Genomic DNA, 18,371 nt, shown 5'->3' on the forward strand with positions numbered 1-18,371 from the left:
AGGCACGTGCCAGTCGCGTACTACTACGACAGAATAGGCTACTGGCGGGCCGGTGTCATGCAGTGGGCTACTGGGCTGGAATGGGTACCACCGGCCGGCCTGTTCGGCATCGCGGTCTCACGGCCCGCACGCGCGCGGGTGGGCTTGTCCCCCGTTCTGCAGCCCACCCGTTCGTTTGTGAAGCGGCCGGCGTCACCGCCCCCATGGCATCCGGCCCGGCCTTACAACCGCACGCGTGGCTGCCTTTGGAGTATGGAGTATGGAGACCTGGAGAGCAGGGCGCGCCATCGATTCTACGGTGGCGCCAAACACGGTCAAAACGGAGGGGTTCGGGTGGGGGGTGACAATATATCATTCGGATTTTTTTATAAAAAAATCACACGAGTTAATTATAATTTTAACTATCTATACTCTTATAAATAGTAGTAGTGGTGATGAATCTGTCACCTACCCATCACTAACTCAACTAAGATTTATATATAACTAACCATTTTTATTAGCTCTATTTTAGTAACATGTTAATGATATTTTTTTAATAACATTATGAAACGCTTGGTTAATATGCTAGTGTAGTTAGAAATATCTACTATCTCTGTCCCGAAATAAGATCGTTTTTCAGTTTTTTGATACACTATTTTGTCTCTTCGTCTTATTTGAATTATTTTGTGATTAATATTTTTATTCTTACTAGATGATAAAACATAAATAGTATTTTATGTGTGACTAATTTTTTTAAGTTTTTATATAATTTTTCAAATAAGACAAATGGTCAAACTTTGGACATAGAAAAATGAAAAATAAAGTTATTATGGAGCAGAGGTAGTATATAGTTTTAGATTATTAAACTTTAATATAGAAATATGATACATAAAGATACATAGTAATTGTATGTACTAATATTTTATACTAGAAAATATGACTAATGTGTAATTTTACTGTAGAAAGTTCCTCTAGGTACTACAATTTACACACAAAATTTTGATACCTAGAGATACAAAGTAACTAAAGAAACTAAGTTTTACGCGATAAAATACGGTGTATCCCGGTACTTTCTTGAATATAGTGAAATTGCTTAATAACTAATATGTAAGTCTCATACAAATATTAATATCCGTAGTTTAATGTTGGTTATATTGGAATTATATGCTAGTTACGTTCTAATTGCACCATAATTATATTCGTATGATTTTAAGAAAAAAATCGCTCGAATGATTTATCTTTGTTTTAGAAAATGGATTAAACGGCCTCCACACTAAACATGGGTGTACATGGCCAGAACAAAGTATCAAAGAGTGCTTAATCCCAAAACCTTAATACCAGGTTCACAAAGAAATAAGAACACGCCATTTAAGAGCACTGGGCTCAACACACCAATACAACACACAACAGTACTGCTAGATTTCTTGGTCAAGGATGACAAAATAGCACTAAAACAACCCAACCACCAACGCACTACTCTTCAAGCCTTCTTCTCAAATTCCACCCTCTGTTACATTATTTCTCCAAAATATTACATTATTTCTTTACCTTCTAGTCATCTTCCTCTCTAAGCAGCATCAACCACCGTCATGCCCAAAAAGTTCCTCTAAAAATTACCTAGCAAGTAGTATCCATTAAAGACTCACCCAACACAAAGTTGCCACTCCTACGAAAAGTTTTTACCCTAAGTTGAACCTGTTTTAGCCTATTCCCTAGAAGATTAGCAACCCTTTTAGACGATCTAATACCAAATGTTATCGTAACAGCATTCCACGTAAATCCTGCCACAGCAAATTCAGAGAAGAGGTGCTGAATTGTTTCGTTAGAATCACAAAAGCATCATTTCGGCTACCTTCCACCTCCTTTTTTGAGTAAATTATCTTTTGTCAAGATTATCCCTCTCTTTAGGTACCACAGGAAGATCTTAATCACAGTGGTATCTTGACCTTCCAAATCATGTTCTTTTTAGGAACAATTTATTCTCTATACATTGAGTTAACTGATCGATTTATGACCTTTATTACTCGGATGATTTATAGCAAAACCGTTCTTGGATAAGCCAGTCGATGGTACCAAATCATCCTTGACTGCCTCGTCTCGCCATCGAGTCAGACCACCGGCTGCGCCGTGTTTCGCGGAGAAGCGTGCAGCGACTAAAATTACAAGAGGACGTGGTGCAAAACGGTGCAAGCTTCAACGAGGCGAGCCTTACTTGTGACAGGTCGTATTCGTCGCGGTCTCCATTTTTCTTCGCAGGCAACAGTGCATCGCCTGTAACCGGTCCACGAAGATATCGCTTAATTATGATGGGTCCCTTTTTTTTGTGTGTTTGTGTGGATCTCCTCGCCGGCCGGCTTGCAGTTCCGTAACGTGCATGGTGCATCCGCATTGGAAGATATCGCATTTCAGAACACGACCCCTCGCGTATTTTCCTACGCGACCTTGGCTATAAAACGCCCGGTGCACGATCATCCGTGCATGTCAGCTTAGCTAGCTAGCTTCAGATCGATATCCATTGCAACTCCTGCAAAGAGCTGATCATTTCGACTCTGCACTCCAGAGCGATACACCTGAATTGATCACGATGACGACGATGCCTAAGGTGACTTCGGTTGTCATGGCAGCCGTGGTCGGCATGGCGATGGTGTCGCTGGCCGCTGGGATCTCTGGCACCGCGACTTTCTACACGCCTCCTTACATACGTACGTACGCTGTATCTTCTATACTATACCATGGCCCCGTTGGTTTCCTCTCTTCTTTAGCTTCAGATTCTCTAGTTTTTCGTATACATATATTCCGAACGGCTAAATATTTTTTAAAATTTTCTATAGGAGGATTCTTTAAAATTTTAGATTAATCTATTTCTTAAAATTTTTATAGTTAATAATTAATTAATCATGTACTAATATATCGTCATATTTTTCTAAATTTTTATATTTAATAATTAATTAATCATGTACTAATACATTATCATATTTTTCGCGCCGGTTAACGACATGCTTGCCGAACGCAGCCCATGTGTGCATCGATCCATGCACATGTAGCTATATTTCACCGTGCACGTCGATCGAGTAGTAAAAAAGTGGAGATCGATGTGAAAATTGCATTTATTTTGCGCGCTACGTAGCGTCGGCGTGCTACGGGAACCAGGAGCAGGGGACGATGATCGCGGCGGCGAGCGACGTGTTCTGGAACGGCGGGGCGGCGTGCGGGAGGCGGTACGCGGTGACGTGCACGGGCGCCACCAACCAGGGCGTGCCGCAGCCGTGCACCGGCCGGAGCGTCACCGTCAAGATCGTCGACTACTGCCCCTCCGGCTGCCAGGGCACCATCGACCTCTCCCAGGAGGCCTTCGCCATCATCGCCAACCCGGACGCCGGCAAGATCAAGATCGACTACCGCCAGTACGTCACATATCCATATATATTTTGCATCCATGTCACACTCATTGACTTCTGTGTATGGAGTATCCTCTTATTTATTTTTATTACTGGTCTCTCCAGTTTTATAATTCTTATTGTTTTGAATAATGTTATGGTCAAACTTTTAGAGGCTCGGGAGAGAACTTATAAGAACGAATGGCTCAAAGAAAACTTTTAGAAGTTTGGCTATTAATAAGTTTTAAAATTTATATTTTAAAAAACATGTATAAATGAGTCACAATGCACACTTTACTAAAAGTAAACATTTATTTATTTGTTATATATGTATACTAATACAAAATCATAGTTAGAAAATCATTTCATTATTCAATAACATGAATTATTAAACTGGAGGGAGTATCGGACGAGGACTGAATTGATGCGACTCATTTAATTTGTTCACTTCCATTAATGTGTTTTTGGTTTGCAGGGTGTAAATTCTACTATCGACGTGATGAAGTCCGCACGTATCTATATAAAGCAAATAAAATGCATCTCCAAATGGTTGGAGCAAACGTAGATTAATTGTACCACTGGGAGAGTGAAAAAATGTCTCCTGATATATAAATCATTTCTGATGATTAAGAAAAAAAATATGTTACTATGGATGACTTGTCATGTGGATATATTATGTGAGTGTCTTTTTACCATCTTAAAAATACCATCTCCATACAAGGTAACTCAAGTATATATCGAATTTTAAGTGTTTTTACTACTTGAGGTACTATATTTTCTAATTTAAAAACTTGGCACATCTAGTTACCTCGTAACTAGTACCAAAATTTTACACCGAAAATCAGATACATTTGAGATATTTTGTTAGGTACTAAAATTTCTCCAATACTTTACACTAATACCTCAACTTCCCACCGTATGGACATGAAAAGGACCGAGAACCGTTTGCCGTGACGCGCTCGCCCTTTCTTAAGTTCGTTTGCAACGCATTCTGTGATCGATCGATCGATCGAGTTGTGCCCATTGGCAACACGGCCCCACGTCTCGTGGATTTGACTAGTGCATGGCGCGCGTTTCCACCTGGTCGATCGATCTGTCGCACGCCGCGAGCGGGTTGCCGCTCGATCGATCGATCGATCTCATGCGCGTCGATCGGGTAGATTGCTACTAGCTAGCGTGCAGCCGGCGTGCGCGCGTTGGGCGCATGCACTCGATCTCGGCTCTTGCATCCCGCGAAGCGAAGCCGTCGCGCAGGCGGGAGGTGTGTATAGATCGCTCACGGGCGGGCGTCTCCGGAATACTGGATCGCGCACGTACGCGGCTCGGGCGGGGCGGGCCGCGCGGGGGGGGGGGGGGCGTACGTGGAGTGGAGGCGCGCTTGGGCGTTGGCGAGGCGATGGGATGGCCGCCCGGATCACGCGGACTCGGCGGAGCCGCCGGGGCGAGAGTACTAGGCGCGCTCGGCGTAAGGAAGTATAGCGTGCGAATGTTAGTCCACCGCTCAGGCGCGTGAATTGGAACACGACGTTCCGCTCCGATGGCAGATGTTGAGGGGCTGCGTCTAGGGGCTGTACTGGATCTCATCTTTTTAATTATCTACAAAATTTAAGGATTAGGTTTAAAATGAGTTTAAAATAAAATTTTATAGAATCTTGAGCTGAATTTTTTTAAGGATTAAATAGGGTCATTAAAAAAACCAAAAGCCTTGATCTATTACCACTCCGAGATCACGTGGGACTAGATCTCTCTTTTATTTTGATAACTCTGTTTCAAACTCATCTGAAAAAGTTTATATACCGAGACTCATATGTATTTTCTTTATTTTTACGATAAATATGTTTCAAACTCATTTGAAAAAAGTCTATATTCCAAATGTATTTATCTAAAATATTTATATGTATATTGTTTACATATAAGTATATATAATATCTCTATACAAACTGCCAGTTTATACATACCAAGTTTCTATATAACAAATATACATAGAACGTCCGGACACATAAAGTCTCTCTTACTAATATTTAAATGAATAGAAGGCCTTAATAGAAAATTTGTAATCGTGTCATTATAATTTTGAAGATATAACATTAGTATCTCACTGCCATGTGGGACACATATGAGTTCAATGATATGTGGGTTAAGATGACGTATCTCAAATTTACTAAAATTATAATAATAGCCTTATAATTTTTTTTCCTTTAATATTTATTTAATTTAATCTTAAATATAACACCTCCCTTCGTTTTACACGCAATTGAACAAAAAATTTGACTAGTTAGGACAAGGTTTACAAACCAAGTGGGATCCTTCCTTTGTCACCGTTGGCACAAAACTATGTGGCCTTCACTTTCGCCGAGCCGGCAGGCTGCCCTCTATCAGCATATGCCGCAGCGGTGTCACCGCTTTTGCGTTTCCACCGCAGAATCCAAACACAGACAATGTGCAATGACGTTGCAACTTGCAATTCTGCCGGCTGCTACTTGCCCCAAGCCCGGCCATGAACGTCATAATCTCCGGGCATGCAGAGCAGAGCAAGTGAGCAACGCATAGAATTTCTCCATTATGAGAAGAGATCACTGACGAACTCTGTGCATGATTGCTTGCATTGTACCACACCGGCATGCTGCTCTGGACAGCTCCGGAGAAAATGAAATAACCGTCTCTATCTTTTCATTTATACTTATGAGCCAAAATTTAAATTTTAAATTTATAGTTGATTTTGAGGTTTTTTATTTATAGTTTGTTTTTAGTCTTGGCTTTTAGATCATGAAGAACACATGTATATAAATTTTATTTAAAAATTATCTATCCTTTGGAAATACGCAGTTTGGTTTTTTCACTGAAAAAGTCAAACCATCAATCAATCCTTTTTGATGATCAGTACAATGCTGAGATTAGCATCTTACTCTGTTCCTGTTAAGCAAACAACAGAACCGCGATCCTGCGAAATCCAGTATAACGTACTCACTCCGACGACCAAGTCACTAATATCTGCCATCGTTCATCAACCTAGGGCAAAGCGTGGATTAGGACTTGGGAGTGGCATCTTGGACGTTTTTCCATGTCGTATCCTGTTGCATTTTACCATGAAACCTAACCAAATCCTGCATATGTGCTTAGCTGGTGAGATGTGCCCTGTCCTAATAAGTGCGTTTATGCTATCTATGCTGCCCTCTGTCGTTCATGTCAGGCTCGTGTGAGATCATTCATCGTCTCGATGGATGAGACTGGGGGCGGACTGATGAATGATATATAGTTAGTTAATTTCGATGTTAAGAAGCTACTAGTTGCGATTGCAATCTTCAGCAATAGACACACTCGATTTGTATGGTACCGCCTTATAAGAATGTGGCATGTGCTGGTACAGTAAAATTTTATCGCCTATATAATGTGGCTTAACCAGTGTAACATTCACTACTAACTACCTCTTGCACACATCCATATTTTGCACGAGCTAGCTTAATCCTGGGCATTTTGTGCAAGGGTGATTGATCAGTAGCCGATCGATCGCTAGTTCGCTACCATTATGGCGCCTAAGATTGGTTCCGTTGTTATGGCGATTATTGTAAGCCTTGCCATGGTCTCGCTGGTCGCCGGGAGTTCTGGGACTGCGACTTTCTATACGCCTCCTTACACACGTTAAGTTACTTATCCTTGTACAGTTAAATGCAATGTTCGGAGAAAACTGTTTAACTAATTTCTTCAAAATTGCTGTAAATTTTTTCCAATTCGAATAGGCCCTTGCTAAACTTTAGTTTCGCTTTAGTTATCGTGCAAGTCTAACGTTAGGCTCTTTCGATGGATGCATGTGCGTGCGCGCAGCGTCGGCGTGCACGGGGTTCCAGCAGGAAGGGACGATGATCGCGGCGGCGAGCGACGCGTTCTGGAACGGCGGCGCGGCGTGCGGGAAGATGCTGGCGGTGACCTGCGTCGGCGCGACGAACCAGGGGGTGCCGCAGCCGTGCACCGGCCGGAGCGTCACCGTCAAGATCGTCGACTACTGCCCGGCGGGCTGCCGGGGCACCATCGACCTCTCGCAGGAGGCCTTCGCCGCCATCGCCAACCCCGACGCCGGCAAGATCCTCATCGAATACCACGAGTACGTGCCGCATCGGCATGCGTGCACCTGACATATTTCTCTTCTTTCTTTATTCTGATGAATTTTGCTTGAATTTATTCACGATATATCATATTATATGTGATAATTTTGCAGGGTCTAGTTGAAGCGGATTTGCAGGGTCAGTAGCAATAAGATGGATGTAGGCTGGAATAAAAGGATATCTCCATGAGATTCCACTCTGGTTCAGAAGGAACCATGCTGTTGATGTGATTGTGAACTCGACGTGGGCGTAGAGACATTTGATTAAATTCAAGTGATCCAGTTTGAGAGTATTATCGAATATTGTTGCTATATTTATTAAACACTTGTGTAATACAGAAAATACTCGTACGAGTATATCAAGCATAAGTTGGAAATTCAGAATTAATTTGTGATTCACTACTGATGGCTCAAGAACAGTTTATTTTAGTTGTCAGATGTATATGCTCTTCTTAGCAGAACTTCTGGCATTATCAAACAGAATGAAAGAAAGCTCTACCAAATGGATCGGATTTTTTTTTATACACACTTTAGTGCACATAAATTGCTCGATACGAGAACCAACAGTACGATAACCATTATTTAACATGTTATAGGCCTGTGGTGTTAAAAGTGTTATTTCTGGAAGCGTTCATTCGTTGCACAAAAGTTAAACGGATACATATGTAACCATTCCTACATAGATAACCCGTGCCATTTGGGGACAGGGTAACTGAACCTAGAGGTGGACAAGACAAGTTAGTTGTTCAGGATAAACGGGAGAACAACGGTTCATCGCTTTCAGTATCAGATCGGGCTGTAAGATCAAAACAGCAATCCAAACCGAATGCTAAAGCTGTGATGAACTGTTGTTGAGCATGCTAAGATGACCGGAGATTTTCTCCTTGCACGCTGGACAGATGAAGCCAAGAGAATCAGCTTGCTGATCGGCGACGGTGCCAAAATGCTGGAACTGAGTGTTGCACCATACACAGACGGACGACTGGAGCACACACCCGCCAACCATCTTTGACATGGACATGTCCCATCCTATCTGGACAGGAGGGCAGCTACCAATGTGCGGCGCATAACCTAACATCAGTGTTGGTTCGGGTACAGGAACATGATTATGCCTGCTCATAGTCCCAAATTGTGGAGCTCCAGCTGAGGCCATCCTCAGCTGCTCCTCAAAGGTAGGATACATCTGTGGTTTCTGAACACCAAATCCAAGCTGCAAATCACACTGTTGAAAAACAATCAAATTAGTATGTCCAATTCCACTATTCCAGCATGCTGTCGTTTAACGTGAGTAAAATAATTAAATCACGAGCCATCAAGCAAAAGGCTATGTGGCTCACTAAGGACACTAAAATTTTTAGCAATAAATAAAATTAGTTCATCTACTGCAAGTTACAGAACATGTATGCGATATTAAACTTCACATATTTTCCGCTATCACGAAAATAACTTTTTTCTTGTTCCTTCAAGTGTGTCCAATGAAGCCACATAACTCAACAATGATTATTGATTAAAATTCAAACAAGTGCCATTGCTTAAGCTCTACCCCCTCCGTCCAACAATGTAGATGGAGATTTTTGAAGAGGTTAAGGTTGAGAGAATGGAGGATTGTAATTAGTGGAGATGAGAAAGTATGTGCGAAAATTAAATGATGAAAGGTTGTGATTGGTTTGTATTGGTAGGGTGGAGATCTCTTTAGGCCATTCTCAAGATTTCATTATGCAATTTCTAATAATATCATATCATCAAAACATATTTAAGTAGATGAATAAAACAAGTGTTTTTAATGCAATATTTCACTTCACGGTTTGATAGGCCAATAGGAGTTGATTAAATGTGTGGAAATGAAACAAATTACTCTCAGTGAAAGTTTTAGTCCAATTTTATGGTTTAGCTAACTGTGTACAAATCCCCATAAAACTAAACTTCTCTCTCTCATCATAAATTTTGTGTCACATCACTATTTTTGTCTACGTGACATGTCATTTAATAAGATTGAAACCCCTACTAAGACTATCATTATATTGTTGGACAAAATTCAAACTCTAGACGCACTTATAGTTTTGGACAGAGGGAGTACTAGATATGCTATTTAGTCTGGTCAATGGCATAATAACCTACTAAACTTTCAAGTAGGAATTCAACAGCTCTACTAGATTGAATTGCACAGAATTTTTAAGGCAAAACTCAGAATATCTTGAGAAATTACCTGATCTTGAATAATTCTACTCATTGGACCATCTTCAACAGAACGAACCAAAGAGGTCAGGCTACCGAAATTGGTTTGCATGGACATAAAATCATCTATACTCCCGCTTGTGCCAGCTGCAGGGAGCGAGCCACAAGGACGAGCGCTGCCATTGTATTGATTTTCCAGGTCGCTGTCAGATTTTTCCAGTGCCTCAAGCATGGAACCCTTGATATCGAAATCCAGTGTGCAATGTTCATTTGGTTCATTTCGACTGGTGGAGCTATTAACAAAAGTATTCCTCATACTGTGCATATCAATTTCATCAGTTGCAGAACCACCAGTCAGTGTGTTCAGATCAGATAATGAATAGCAGCTTGAATAATCAGTTTTCATGTGTATTGCACTATTCAGCTGGGCAAGACTACTCTCTGTGATAGCGCCATTGAAGATATTGCTGTAAGCTTCAACATCAAAACCTGCCTCATTGCTCGTTATGTTCCGTGGATTCACCAACTGTTCTTTGGCATTATCTTCACATCTGTTGCTATTGTTCTTAATTTCAGATGTCATTGAACATGAAGAAGTAAAACAATCCAATTGAGCAGGGGAGATAGTATCCAAGGTCAAATTAGGTTGATACATCATGTCATTGTTCTGGTTGACAAAGCTTTCAGCCTTGGATGCACTGTTCTGGTTGTTGACAAAAGTTTCCTCCTTACAAGCATTGTCATGAGCAGAGCTAGCACCAAAGCATTGGGCAATAATTGATGATCTATTTTTGTCCTCCAGGGCATTAGATGTTTCATAATTTGCACCAGAAACAGGAGAAGATATTGTATCTAAACATGAATTGAGGTTGACATCTCTTATCCTGCCATCAGTATTAATCTCATGATCTTTCAGAGCAGTAATTCTGCAATCAACAATCTGATTCTCAATATGTTTCCCATCTTCAGGGCTAGTAGAACCATCTGCATTACCATACTTACATTCTACATTGCCATTGTCTACCTTCATATTAATCGAATTAAGAACAGGCTCATTCAAGGTGGCAGAAAGTGGGTTATTTTCCTCCTGACCACTAAAATTAGATCCTTCAGGAAAACCACTAAATTTGTCATCCAGTAGGTCACATGGCTCAGAAATTTTTTTGGATGGTTTTATATCAGTACACCCCATGGGATCATCAGTGCACTTGCTTTCACTTTGAGTGCTTGTGGCATTAGGAGCTTCTTCAAGTAAGTTACATGTTTTGTCAGTCTTGCTGATATTCTGGGTGCAATCTGCGCTGGAAAGTACTATATCCTTTGAGCTGTCAATCTCGTGAAAGTTTGCCGGGCTACCAGTACTAAATTTGCTTGCAGCTTCAACAGCATGAGGCTCTTCAGCATTATGACATGCTCCATCATGGATTTTATGGTCAACACAATTGTCACTCAGGTTCTCATGATGCCCAGTGACAGGTTCTCTAGCAGATCTTTTTTCCTGCTCAGCAACATCAGCCATATTGTGAAGAGAATCATTACAATGTCCAGATAGAAGTTCCCCAGCAGAAGATTCTTTTCCCTGTTCAGTTTCGCCATCCGTCTCTCGAAAACCAACTGGCTCTGGAGCCATGGATGGTTGACCACCTAACTCTCCTGAAATAGTCTCATCAGACACTTTTTCTGGAGTTTGACCTTGATTTCTTGAAGCAGCTACATTATGGTCAATATGGCCCAGTTTATCTTCAGAGGTCTGCTGAAGTTCTTGAGTCACAAATGTTCCATTTTTGTTGACTCCCACCTCACCAGATTTGTTAACCTTGCGCCTTTTAGCCTTCCTTTGGTGAAAGGACAACTGATGTTGCACATAGGCACTTTGGTCCTGAAAAATCAAATTGCATTTTTGGCACTCTTTTCCATTTGTTTCCACCTGAGTTTCATTCTTATCATGTTGTCTCTGAGGATCACCATAGTGACTGGAGACAGGCACAGATGTAACTGGAGGTGCACTATGCTTTTCCTCAGTTGAATTAGGTTGGCAGTGGCCTACAGACTAATCGAACATTCTAGTTAGCTAAACCATCAAAGGTTGTTGCACATATAAGGTGCAATAAAGGGACTTACATTAACAGTGTGTAATTCATGCACTCCTGCATTGCTGTTCTGAATGGCAGTTGGCTTTGCCTCCACATATCCAAGAAGAGATATGAGATAGGAAGAAATTTCTTTGCAACTAGCAAACTGCTGTCCGCTGGGGCTGGCAGGTATATCAATCGACAGTTAGCTCAAAGAAATAATGGTAGTGAGAAAAAAAAAAAGAAACATTCAATCTATTGCAATAAATGAAATCCAGCATATGTTCAAATATTGTGAAGACCAAAACACCAAGTTCAAAATAAATACTACGCAGACAATGTTACGTTGCTACAGTCCTAATAAACATTTTCTAATACCAGGTAGGCTCTGTGGCTAGAAAATAACATGTCTAAAAATGTAATATAAGTAATAACGAAATATATCTATGTTTTTTCTACAGCGCAAGTATACCTACTATGTAGAGCGTGAAGAGTATGAATGTCTTTGCAACGAAAGAGAGTCCAACAAATTACCATGATGACAACGCTTTAACTATCAAACAGATTAAATGATGTTGACGTTAGTTAAACAAAGTTAAACTTATGAGCCGCCATACATGTTCAAGGCATGATGGTTGATAGACAGAACCATGGTTGTTAAGTCGCACGATTAATCGCGATTAGTCGGCGATTAATCGTAAAGTCGTTCAACCCACACGACCAAAAGCCTACGACTCGAACAAATCAGAAGTCGTGCGACTTCTTCGACTTGCCATCGACTTTTAACGAATAATTGCGCTCAGATCGATTAAGTCGGGCGACTTTGACAGTGATGGGCTATTAGCCCATATATTGGGTGGGCACTGGACCATATATTGGCTGGTCCATTAAGAAAGGGGGATACTATAGCAAAAAGAGGAGGAAACCCTAGCCCCATTCCCACAGCCAGCCACCAGGCATCGAGCAGAAAGAGCACGGGCGCGAGAAAGAACAGATCTGCGCCTCCGGTGGTCCAGCGAACCTCTTCCTTCCCTCTTGCTCTCATCTTCTTCCATTTCCTTGGCTTCCTCTTCTCCCAAATCACTTGTTGACTTGTTGTCTTGCTTGGTGCATTAGTAGACATAATATATACTATATAAAATACTAAAAACAGTATAATAGTAGTACAGACTATATAGTCTATCCCTGATTTTTGGCATAACAAGTCGACAGACTAGTCGTGGACAAGTCGACGACTAGTCGTCGATTAGTCGACCAAGTCGACAAGTCATTCGAGGCATATCTCGACTCGACTTTACGACTTTACAACCATGGACAGAACCCTATTAAGGGTTGCACTTGCATATGCTTTAGTAGTCAACAAAAGAAAGGGCAGCTGTATATAAGAGCTTGACCAACCGTTGCCCAAAAATTCATCCCAAAATTATATTTTTGGTTCTCCAGTTAGATATTTAGGTGGGCTGTTCATTCCAACAGATAACTAAAAATTGACACTCAATGATAAAAAGTGGGTCCACCTCAATCTATGGAACATAAACAGAAAATCGCACCTTCTCCACAACTCTCTTGTCTGGTTAGGACGATTCTTGTTGGAGTCTAATTTTTAACTGGATAACCAAAATTTTAGAAATGGGATCCAAATTGGGAATCTATTGGCCATGCTTTAACAGTGTAGGTGGGTGGATTGGTGCGGGGAACGCAACGTGATCAACAAACTGTTGATTAGAAGAAATATATGCTTCCTGTCTGCACATAGGCAAGGAAAATCTGGACACAGAGTATACTGGAACACAGTCCAAATCTTTTGTGCGCCATCATATCAACAAAATAGCTGTATTATGCATTCAAATGCCCAATGCCATTGTTCCTATGTTTCTAATATCAGCTTATGTTGTTGTCATGAGGCTCACTTTATAAACTATGCATAAAAGGATATCATATGGACTGTGTGAAAACTATTGTGACAAACGTGCTGCATTGCACTTCAAACACAAAATGGAATCATCAATGCATACAAAGGACACTTAGCAACTGATGTTAACTACTATCCAAACAATATATCCACAACAAGAACAAACCTAACATAACGCCGGCAATTGATCCAAGCGACACGCTCCTTGCGCTTGAGGCCAAGTAGCAGCTTCCACCCACGGGGCAGGTGGTCACCAAACATAGAGGCATCCACAAACTTCCTCCGCCGCCGTCGGCTCCCCCACTGACCCTCCAGTCCATTCATAAAACCTAACAATTCAGATTCTGCCCCCAATCCTGCAGTCCGCCTCTGCATCTCCTCCCCGTAGGGATCCACTAGCTCCGCGAGCCTCGCCAGATCGACTGCCACCCCCTTCGGATTCATCACCTCGAGGTCGGCATTCGAGGGAGTCAGCGTCGGCAGGGAGGGCGCGGGGGTCACGGGCGCGGCAATCGCGGGCGGGGTTAGGGTTTGCGGTTGGGGTCGGGGTGTAATCTGGGGCGTGGAATGGAAGGAGGGTTCCTCTCCCGCGAAGAGGCGCTGTAGATGGAACACGATGAGGCGGTTCTCCGAGTCCTCCTCGGTGGGGGCGGCGGCGGCGGCGGTGGAGGAGGACGCGGTGGCGGGTGTCAGGCTGTGGGAGACGTTAGTGGCGACGCGGTGGCGGGAGAAGGTCTGCTTACGGGAGCCGGCGCTCTCATTGAAGACGGTGCGATCGATCTTCGGGGGCGGGAGGACGTCGGCGTCGCGGCCGCGGCGGGGGTCGGCGGCGCGGGGCGAAGCCGACGCCGCCGCCGCCAGCGCCAGGAGATCCGACTGGGACAGCGCCCGCATGTCCACGACCTCCGTCCCCATGGCGGCGGATTTGGGGCGCGCCGCGCGCGGCGTGGGGGTGGATTGTTCAGAGAGGATGGAGACGAGAGAGAAATGGGGGAGTGGAAGGAACGAATGCGGTGTGGTGTGGTGTGGTGTGCGCTTCCGCTGCTACTGCTAGGCTTTCGGATCGAACGGCTCCTATGACTTTAATGTTCGTGCGGTGGGTTGATCAGAATGGACTGAACTAGCCTCAGGTTCGGTTCCATTCCACCTCGCCGCCGCCGCCGCCGCCGTCGATGGCGCGCCCCCTCTTCTCCGCCACGAAGGCGCTACTCCTGCCCGCCCCATCTCCATCGCCAGCGCCGGCGTCTTCTTCGGCGGCGGCGGCAGCCGCGGCGGCCTCGCTGCTGCCGCTGCTCCCCTGTAAGCGGCGGAGGAAGCTCCTGAAGAAGCTCAACAGCCCGCGCGTCGCGCCGATCGAGCCGGAGGAGGCCCGCCGCGTGCCGGAGCTCGACGCCGTCCTCGACCGCGACGCCGCGTTCCGATTCCTCACCCGTGCGAGGTCGTTTCTGGCCGCGCTCCCGCCGCCGCACCGGATCCCCCTTGCGGAGGCCGGCAAGCTGTACCGCGAGCTCGGCTTCCCCCGCGGCCGCAGCGTGTCGCGCGCCGCCGCGCGCCACCCGCTGCTCTTCCACCTCCCTACGGTGGGCTCCGTCCCGCACCTCGCGCTCACGCCGTTCATGCGCTCGCTCCTGGAAGAGGAGCGCCGCCTGCACGACGAGCTCCTCCCGACGCGGGTGCGGACCGTCCGGAAGCTCCTCATGCTCACCGACCACCGCCGCATCCCACTCGCGAAGCTCCACCACTGCCGCGCGGTGCTCGGCCTGCCGGACGACTTCCGGGACCGCGTCGGCGAGTTCCCCGACGACTTCCGCGTCGCCGTCGACCCCGACGGCCGCCACGTCCTCGAGCTGGCGCGCTGGGACCCCGCGCTCGCCGTCAGCGCGCTGGAGCGCGACTTCGTGGTGGACGAACGCCGGGTCCGCCGCACGTTCCGCTTCGCCGTCGCGCACAGCCGGTCGATGCCGCTCGACGCGGAGGACGCCGACCGCCTGGACGCGGCGACCACGTTCCCGCTGGTCTCGCCGTACACCAACGGCGCGCTGCTCAGGCCGTGGACGCCGGAGGCGGAGAAGTACCGCGTCGGCGTGGTGCACGAGCTCCTCAGCCTGACGCTGGAGAAGCGCGCGCTGATCCACCACATATTCGAGTTCAAGGAGGAGCTCAGCCTCACGCGCCACATGTACGCCTCGCTGCGGAATCAGAACCGCGCCTTCTACCTCGCCGGCACGGAGATGAACTGGGCCGTGTTCCTCAGGGACGCGTACGGCGACGACGGCGCTCTCAGGGAGAAGGACCCGCTCGTGCTGTTCAACGAGAAGCTGCAGCGCTACGCGTGCATGAACGAAGATGGATTCCTCCAGGGAGAGCATTCGCTGACTGACTAGTGACGTCCACGTACAAAATTGCTTGTCTGAATTCACAGGATTCAGCTTTTGCTTCCGTGGATTTTTGTCCCAGCAGTTCGGGCTGGAATGCAATGCGATGCCCATCCAGCTATTTCAGAATCTTCAGAGTTGTTGCCCATTCAGATAGTTCAGATCTTCAGGATCTTCAGATTTGTACCAGCTACCAGGTGAATAGCGGGAGAGAAAAACGAAAGAAAGGATCGGCTCATCCCCAGTCATAAGAGTTGTGCGATCAATTCGCAATGTTATATTTGGACGAGTTGCAATGTATGGACATGTTACTAGCAATCAGCAATGATAATAAAACCAAGGTAAATCACGTTTTGCTTTATAGACGGACGATATAAATTTGTATGATTTCTACCAAGGGAGCATCCATACTATTTTAGTACGGTGGTGGCTCGATCAAATGATATTAGAGGTATCTGAATAAATTAGATAAAGCTCTAGCCCCAATGAAAGCTCTCATGATCCTAATAGGGGTCCATGGCAGATCCGCCTTTGTTTGAAGACATAACTCCTTTGGGCCTTATGGGCAAGCTGATTTGTATAAACATATGTCTTGATTTCTGAGGTGATTCACGAACAAGTTTTTATAGAGACCATGAAAAGATCATAAGGAACCGATCAATCTATATGCCTTGAAAGCTGGAAATGTTCAAAACCAATATTTGAAGCATCCTCCTACATCATGACCTGGTTCCAAAATGAGAGCAAGAGGGCGATTTTTCTAGCATTTATCGGTTTTCAAAGCATAGTATTGCGTCACACAAAACACTTTGTATTATCAAATGAATGTTGTGATGCTATCCCAATACACACCACATTACTTAAAAATACAATACACGGTCAATACATATTGTTATTTATATTGCATTGCCAATCTATTACATGTCTCCATTACATTTAGCACAATGTTTCCACAATACCAAAGTCTTGTTGGTGCAATTTGGGTGGAAGAAAAGCACGGCATCCTCTACTCTGAGATGCTTTCATAGGATATAAACTAGAAGTAAAAGCAAAACCATGCTATCAATTATACCAGCCAGAATATCGGAAGATTAAAAGATGGTTAACCACCATTTCTGTGGAAGCGGAGGTGCACTCCATTTCATCCTATCGAGCAGGCAGCGCCATATTGTGGACAATGCAAACAAATCATTAGAATTGAGAACATTAGCATCTTAAAATTCAAGCAAAATTATTTTTTGAATAATAAATGCATGATCTAAAGTTCGAATGGTTCTAGACAGAGCCACATTAGACAAGTAGATCCTTCAATCCAACCGCTCAGCCCATTAGTCAACTCAGTGGATGTCATAACTAGAGCTAAACCCATAACTAGAAAGGGTGATAGCTATTTAAATCTTTTATGACACAAAATAGAGTCATCTTGCATTTTGGCTAGCAAAGGAGGACCAAGCATGGGTGATGAGGAGCTTCGGCCCCTTACTCGTTGGATCCTATGGCAACAAGGTAGAAAGGGGCAAGAAGAGGAAGGAGAAGACGGGGGGCGGGGGGGGGGGGGGCTAGACTAAGAACGAGGTAATAATAAGACTCCCTACAACTCCTATCTAGATTCTTCATTGTTGACTACCTATTTTCTCTTATTCTACTTGACCATTGACTATAAGGTCAAGAGGTTTATAATCAGTCTATGTTGACACATCGTTATTGAATCGATATCCAAAGTGTAGTATAGATTAGCAACCTTAGTTATGAATTCACAAACTCAGCAGTCACGCATGTTATATGATAGTGCATTAAACACAATATATTCTATTTGCAAAGTTAAATTCATGATAGAGAGCAACATAATTAAAATCCTATATTATGCAAGAACTTGATCGCTCAATACATCTTGGCTTCTATCCAATACAAAATGTTATTATTGACATTTTTCCCTTCATATTTAAGTGAATATATTAAGCCTAAATAATCGAACGCATACGTAGTTGTCATACAGTGGCTGAGAGGTTGCATTGGAGGTGGACCAGTGAAGGAAGCTGAGTAGTCTGGGAAGTTGGTGGCCCAAATAGGAAATCATACGCAGCCAATCGAGAATGAACTTGCTATCAATTTACCAGTCAACTAAGTGTATATGCTATATGAAGTGTACCCCCCCCCCCCACCCCCACCATTTAATAGGAAATGGTTACATTATTTAATGGAGTAATAAGAAAATCCTCTCAAATGTAGGTTGCACTCTTTTCTGATTTTGGGTTATAGAATTTTATTTGCACGCTTCTCAAACTCCTATACAACGTGTTTCATGCAAAAATTTTCTATATATAATGTTCTGGGAACACGGGTAAAAAAGAACTTTTGAGCTTTGTAGAGTAAATTTATACC

The 18,371-nt window shown here is 44.0% G+C and overlaps 4 protein-coding genes across 4 annotated transcripts; 3 read left to right on the plus strand and 1 right to left on the minus strand.

The window, feature by feature from the left end:
• Positions 1 to 2,475: 2,475 nt before the first annotated feature.
• LOC102699805 (EG45-like domain containing protein) lies at positions 2,476 to 4,061 on the plus strand. Its single transcript, XM_006660671.3, has 3 exons — positions 2,476 to 2,681; positions 3,107 to 3,383; positions 3,832 to 4,061. Exons 1-3 carry the CDS (start codon positions 2,564 to 2,566, stop codon positions 3,836 to 3,838), a joined length of 402 nt encoding a protein of 133 aa, XP_006660734.1. The 5' UTR covers positions 2,476 to 2,563; the 3' UTR covers positions 3,839 to 4,061.
• Positions 4,062 to 6,882: 2,821 nt separating this feature from the next.
• On the plus strand, positions 6,883 to 7,619 carry LOC102716901 (EG45-like domain containing protein). The gene is made up of 3 exons (XM_006661275.2): positions 6,883 to 6,994; positions 7,179 to 7,455; positions 7,570 to 7,619. Exons 1-3 carry the CDS (start codon positions 6,883 to 6,885, stop codon positions 7,574 to 7,576), a joined length of 396 nt encoding a protein of 131 aa, XP_006661338.2. The 3' UTR covers positions 7,577 to 7,619.
• Positions 7,620 to 7,980: 361 nt separating this feature from the next.
• Positions 7,981 to 14,615, minus strand: LOC102717184. The gene is made up of 4 exons (XM_006661276.3): positions 13,781 to 14,615; positions 11,752 to 11,884; positions 9,662 to 11,680; positions 7,981 to 8,677 (listed from the first exon to the last, which is right to left on the minus strand). The coding sequence occupies exons 1-4, from the start codon at positions 14,527 to 14,529 to the stop codon at positions 8,285 to 8,287; spliced, it is 3,294 nt and encodes a 1,097-aa protein (XP_006661339.3). The 5' UTR covers positions 14,530 to 14,615; the 3' UTR covers positions 7,981 to 8,284.
• A 2-nt stretch (positions 14,616 to 14,617) lies between these two features.
• Positions 14,618 to 16,350, plus strand: LOC102700083 (protein WHAT'S THIS FACTOR 1, chloroplastic). The gene has a single exon (XM_006660672.3). It carries the CDS (start codon positions 14,787 to 14,789, stop codon positions 15,996 to 15,998), a length of 1,212 nt encoding a protein of 403 aa, XP_006660735.2. The 5' UTR covers positions 14,618 to 14,786; the 3' UTR covers positions 15,999 to 16,350.
• Positions 16,351 to 18,371: the final 2,021 nt, after the last annotated feature.

This window comes from Oryza brachyantha, chromosome 9 (assembly GCF_000231095.2).
Source record: "Oryza brachyantha chromosome 9, ObraRS2, whole genome shotgun sequence".
Lineage (NCBI taxonomy): Eukaryota > Viridiplantae > Streptophyta > Magnoliopsida > Poales > Poaceae > Oryza > Oryza brachyantha.

Bases quoted from the DNA above. Each gene is read 5' to 3' on its own strand.
- LOC102699805 (XM_006660671.3), top strand. From the start codon at position 2,564: ATGACGACGATGCCTAAGGTGACTTCGGTTGTCATGGCAGCCGTGGTC. The intron at 2,682-3,106 runs GTACGTACGCTG...CGCGCTACGTAG, and splicing joins CTACACGCCTCCTTACATAC to CGTCGGCGTGCTACGGGAAC.
- LOC102716901 (XM_006661275.2), top strand. From the start codon at position 6,883: ATGGCGCCTAAGATTGGTTCCGTTGTTATGGCGATTATTGTAAGCCTT. The intron at 6,995-7,178 runs GTTAAGTTACTT...GCGTGCGCGCAG, and splicing joins CTATACGCCTCCTTACACAC to CGTCGGCGTGCACGGGGTTC.
- LOC102717184 (XM_006661276.3), bottom strand. From the start codon at position 14,529: ATGGGGACGGAGGTCGTGGACATGCGGGCGCTGTCCCAGTCGGATCTC. The intron at 11,885-13,780 runs GTTTGTTCTTGT...TATACCTGCCAG, and splicing joins AATTGCCGGCGTTATGTTAG to CCCCAGCGGACAGCAGTTTG. The intron at 11,681-11,751 runs GTAAGTCCCTTT...ATGTTCGATTAG, and splicing joins ATGAATTACACACTGTTAAT to TCTGTAGGCCACTGCCAACC.
- LOC102700083 (XM_006660672.3), top strand. From the start codon at position 14,787: ATGGCGCGCCCCCTCTTCTCCGCCACGAAGGCGCTACTCCTGCCCGCC.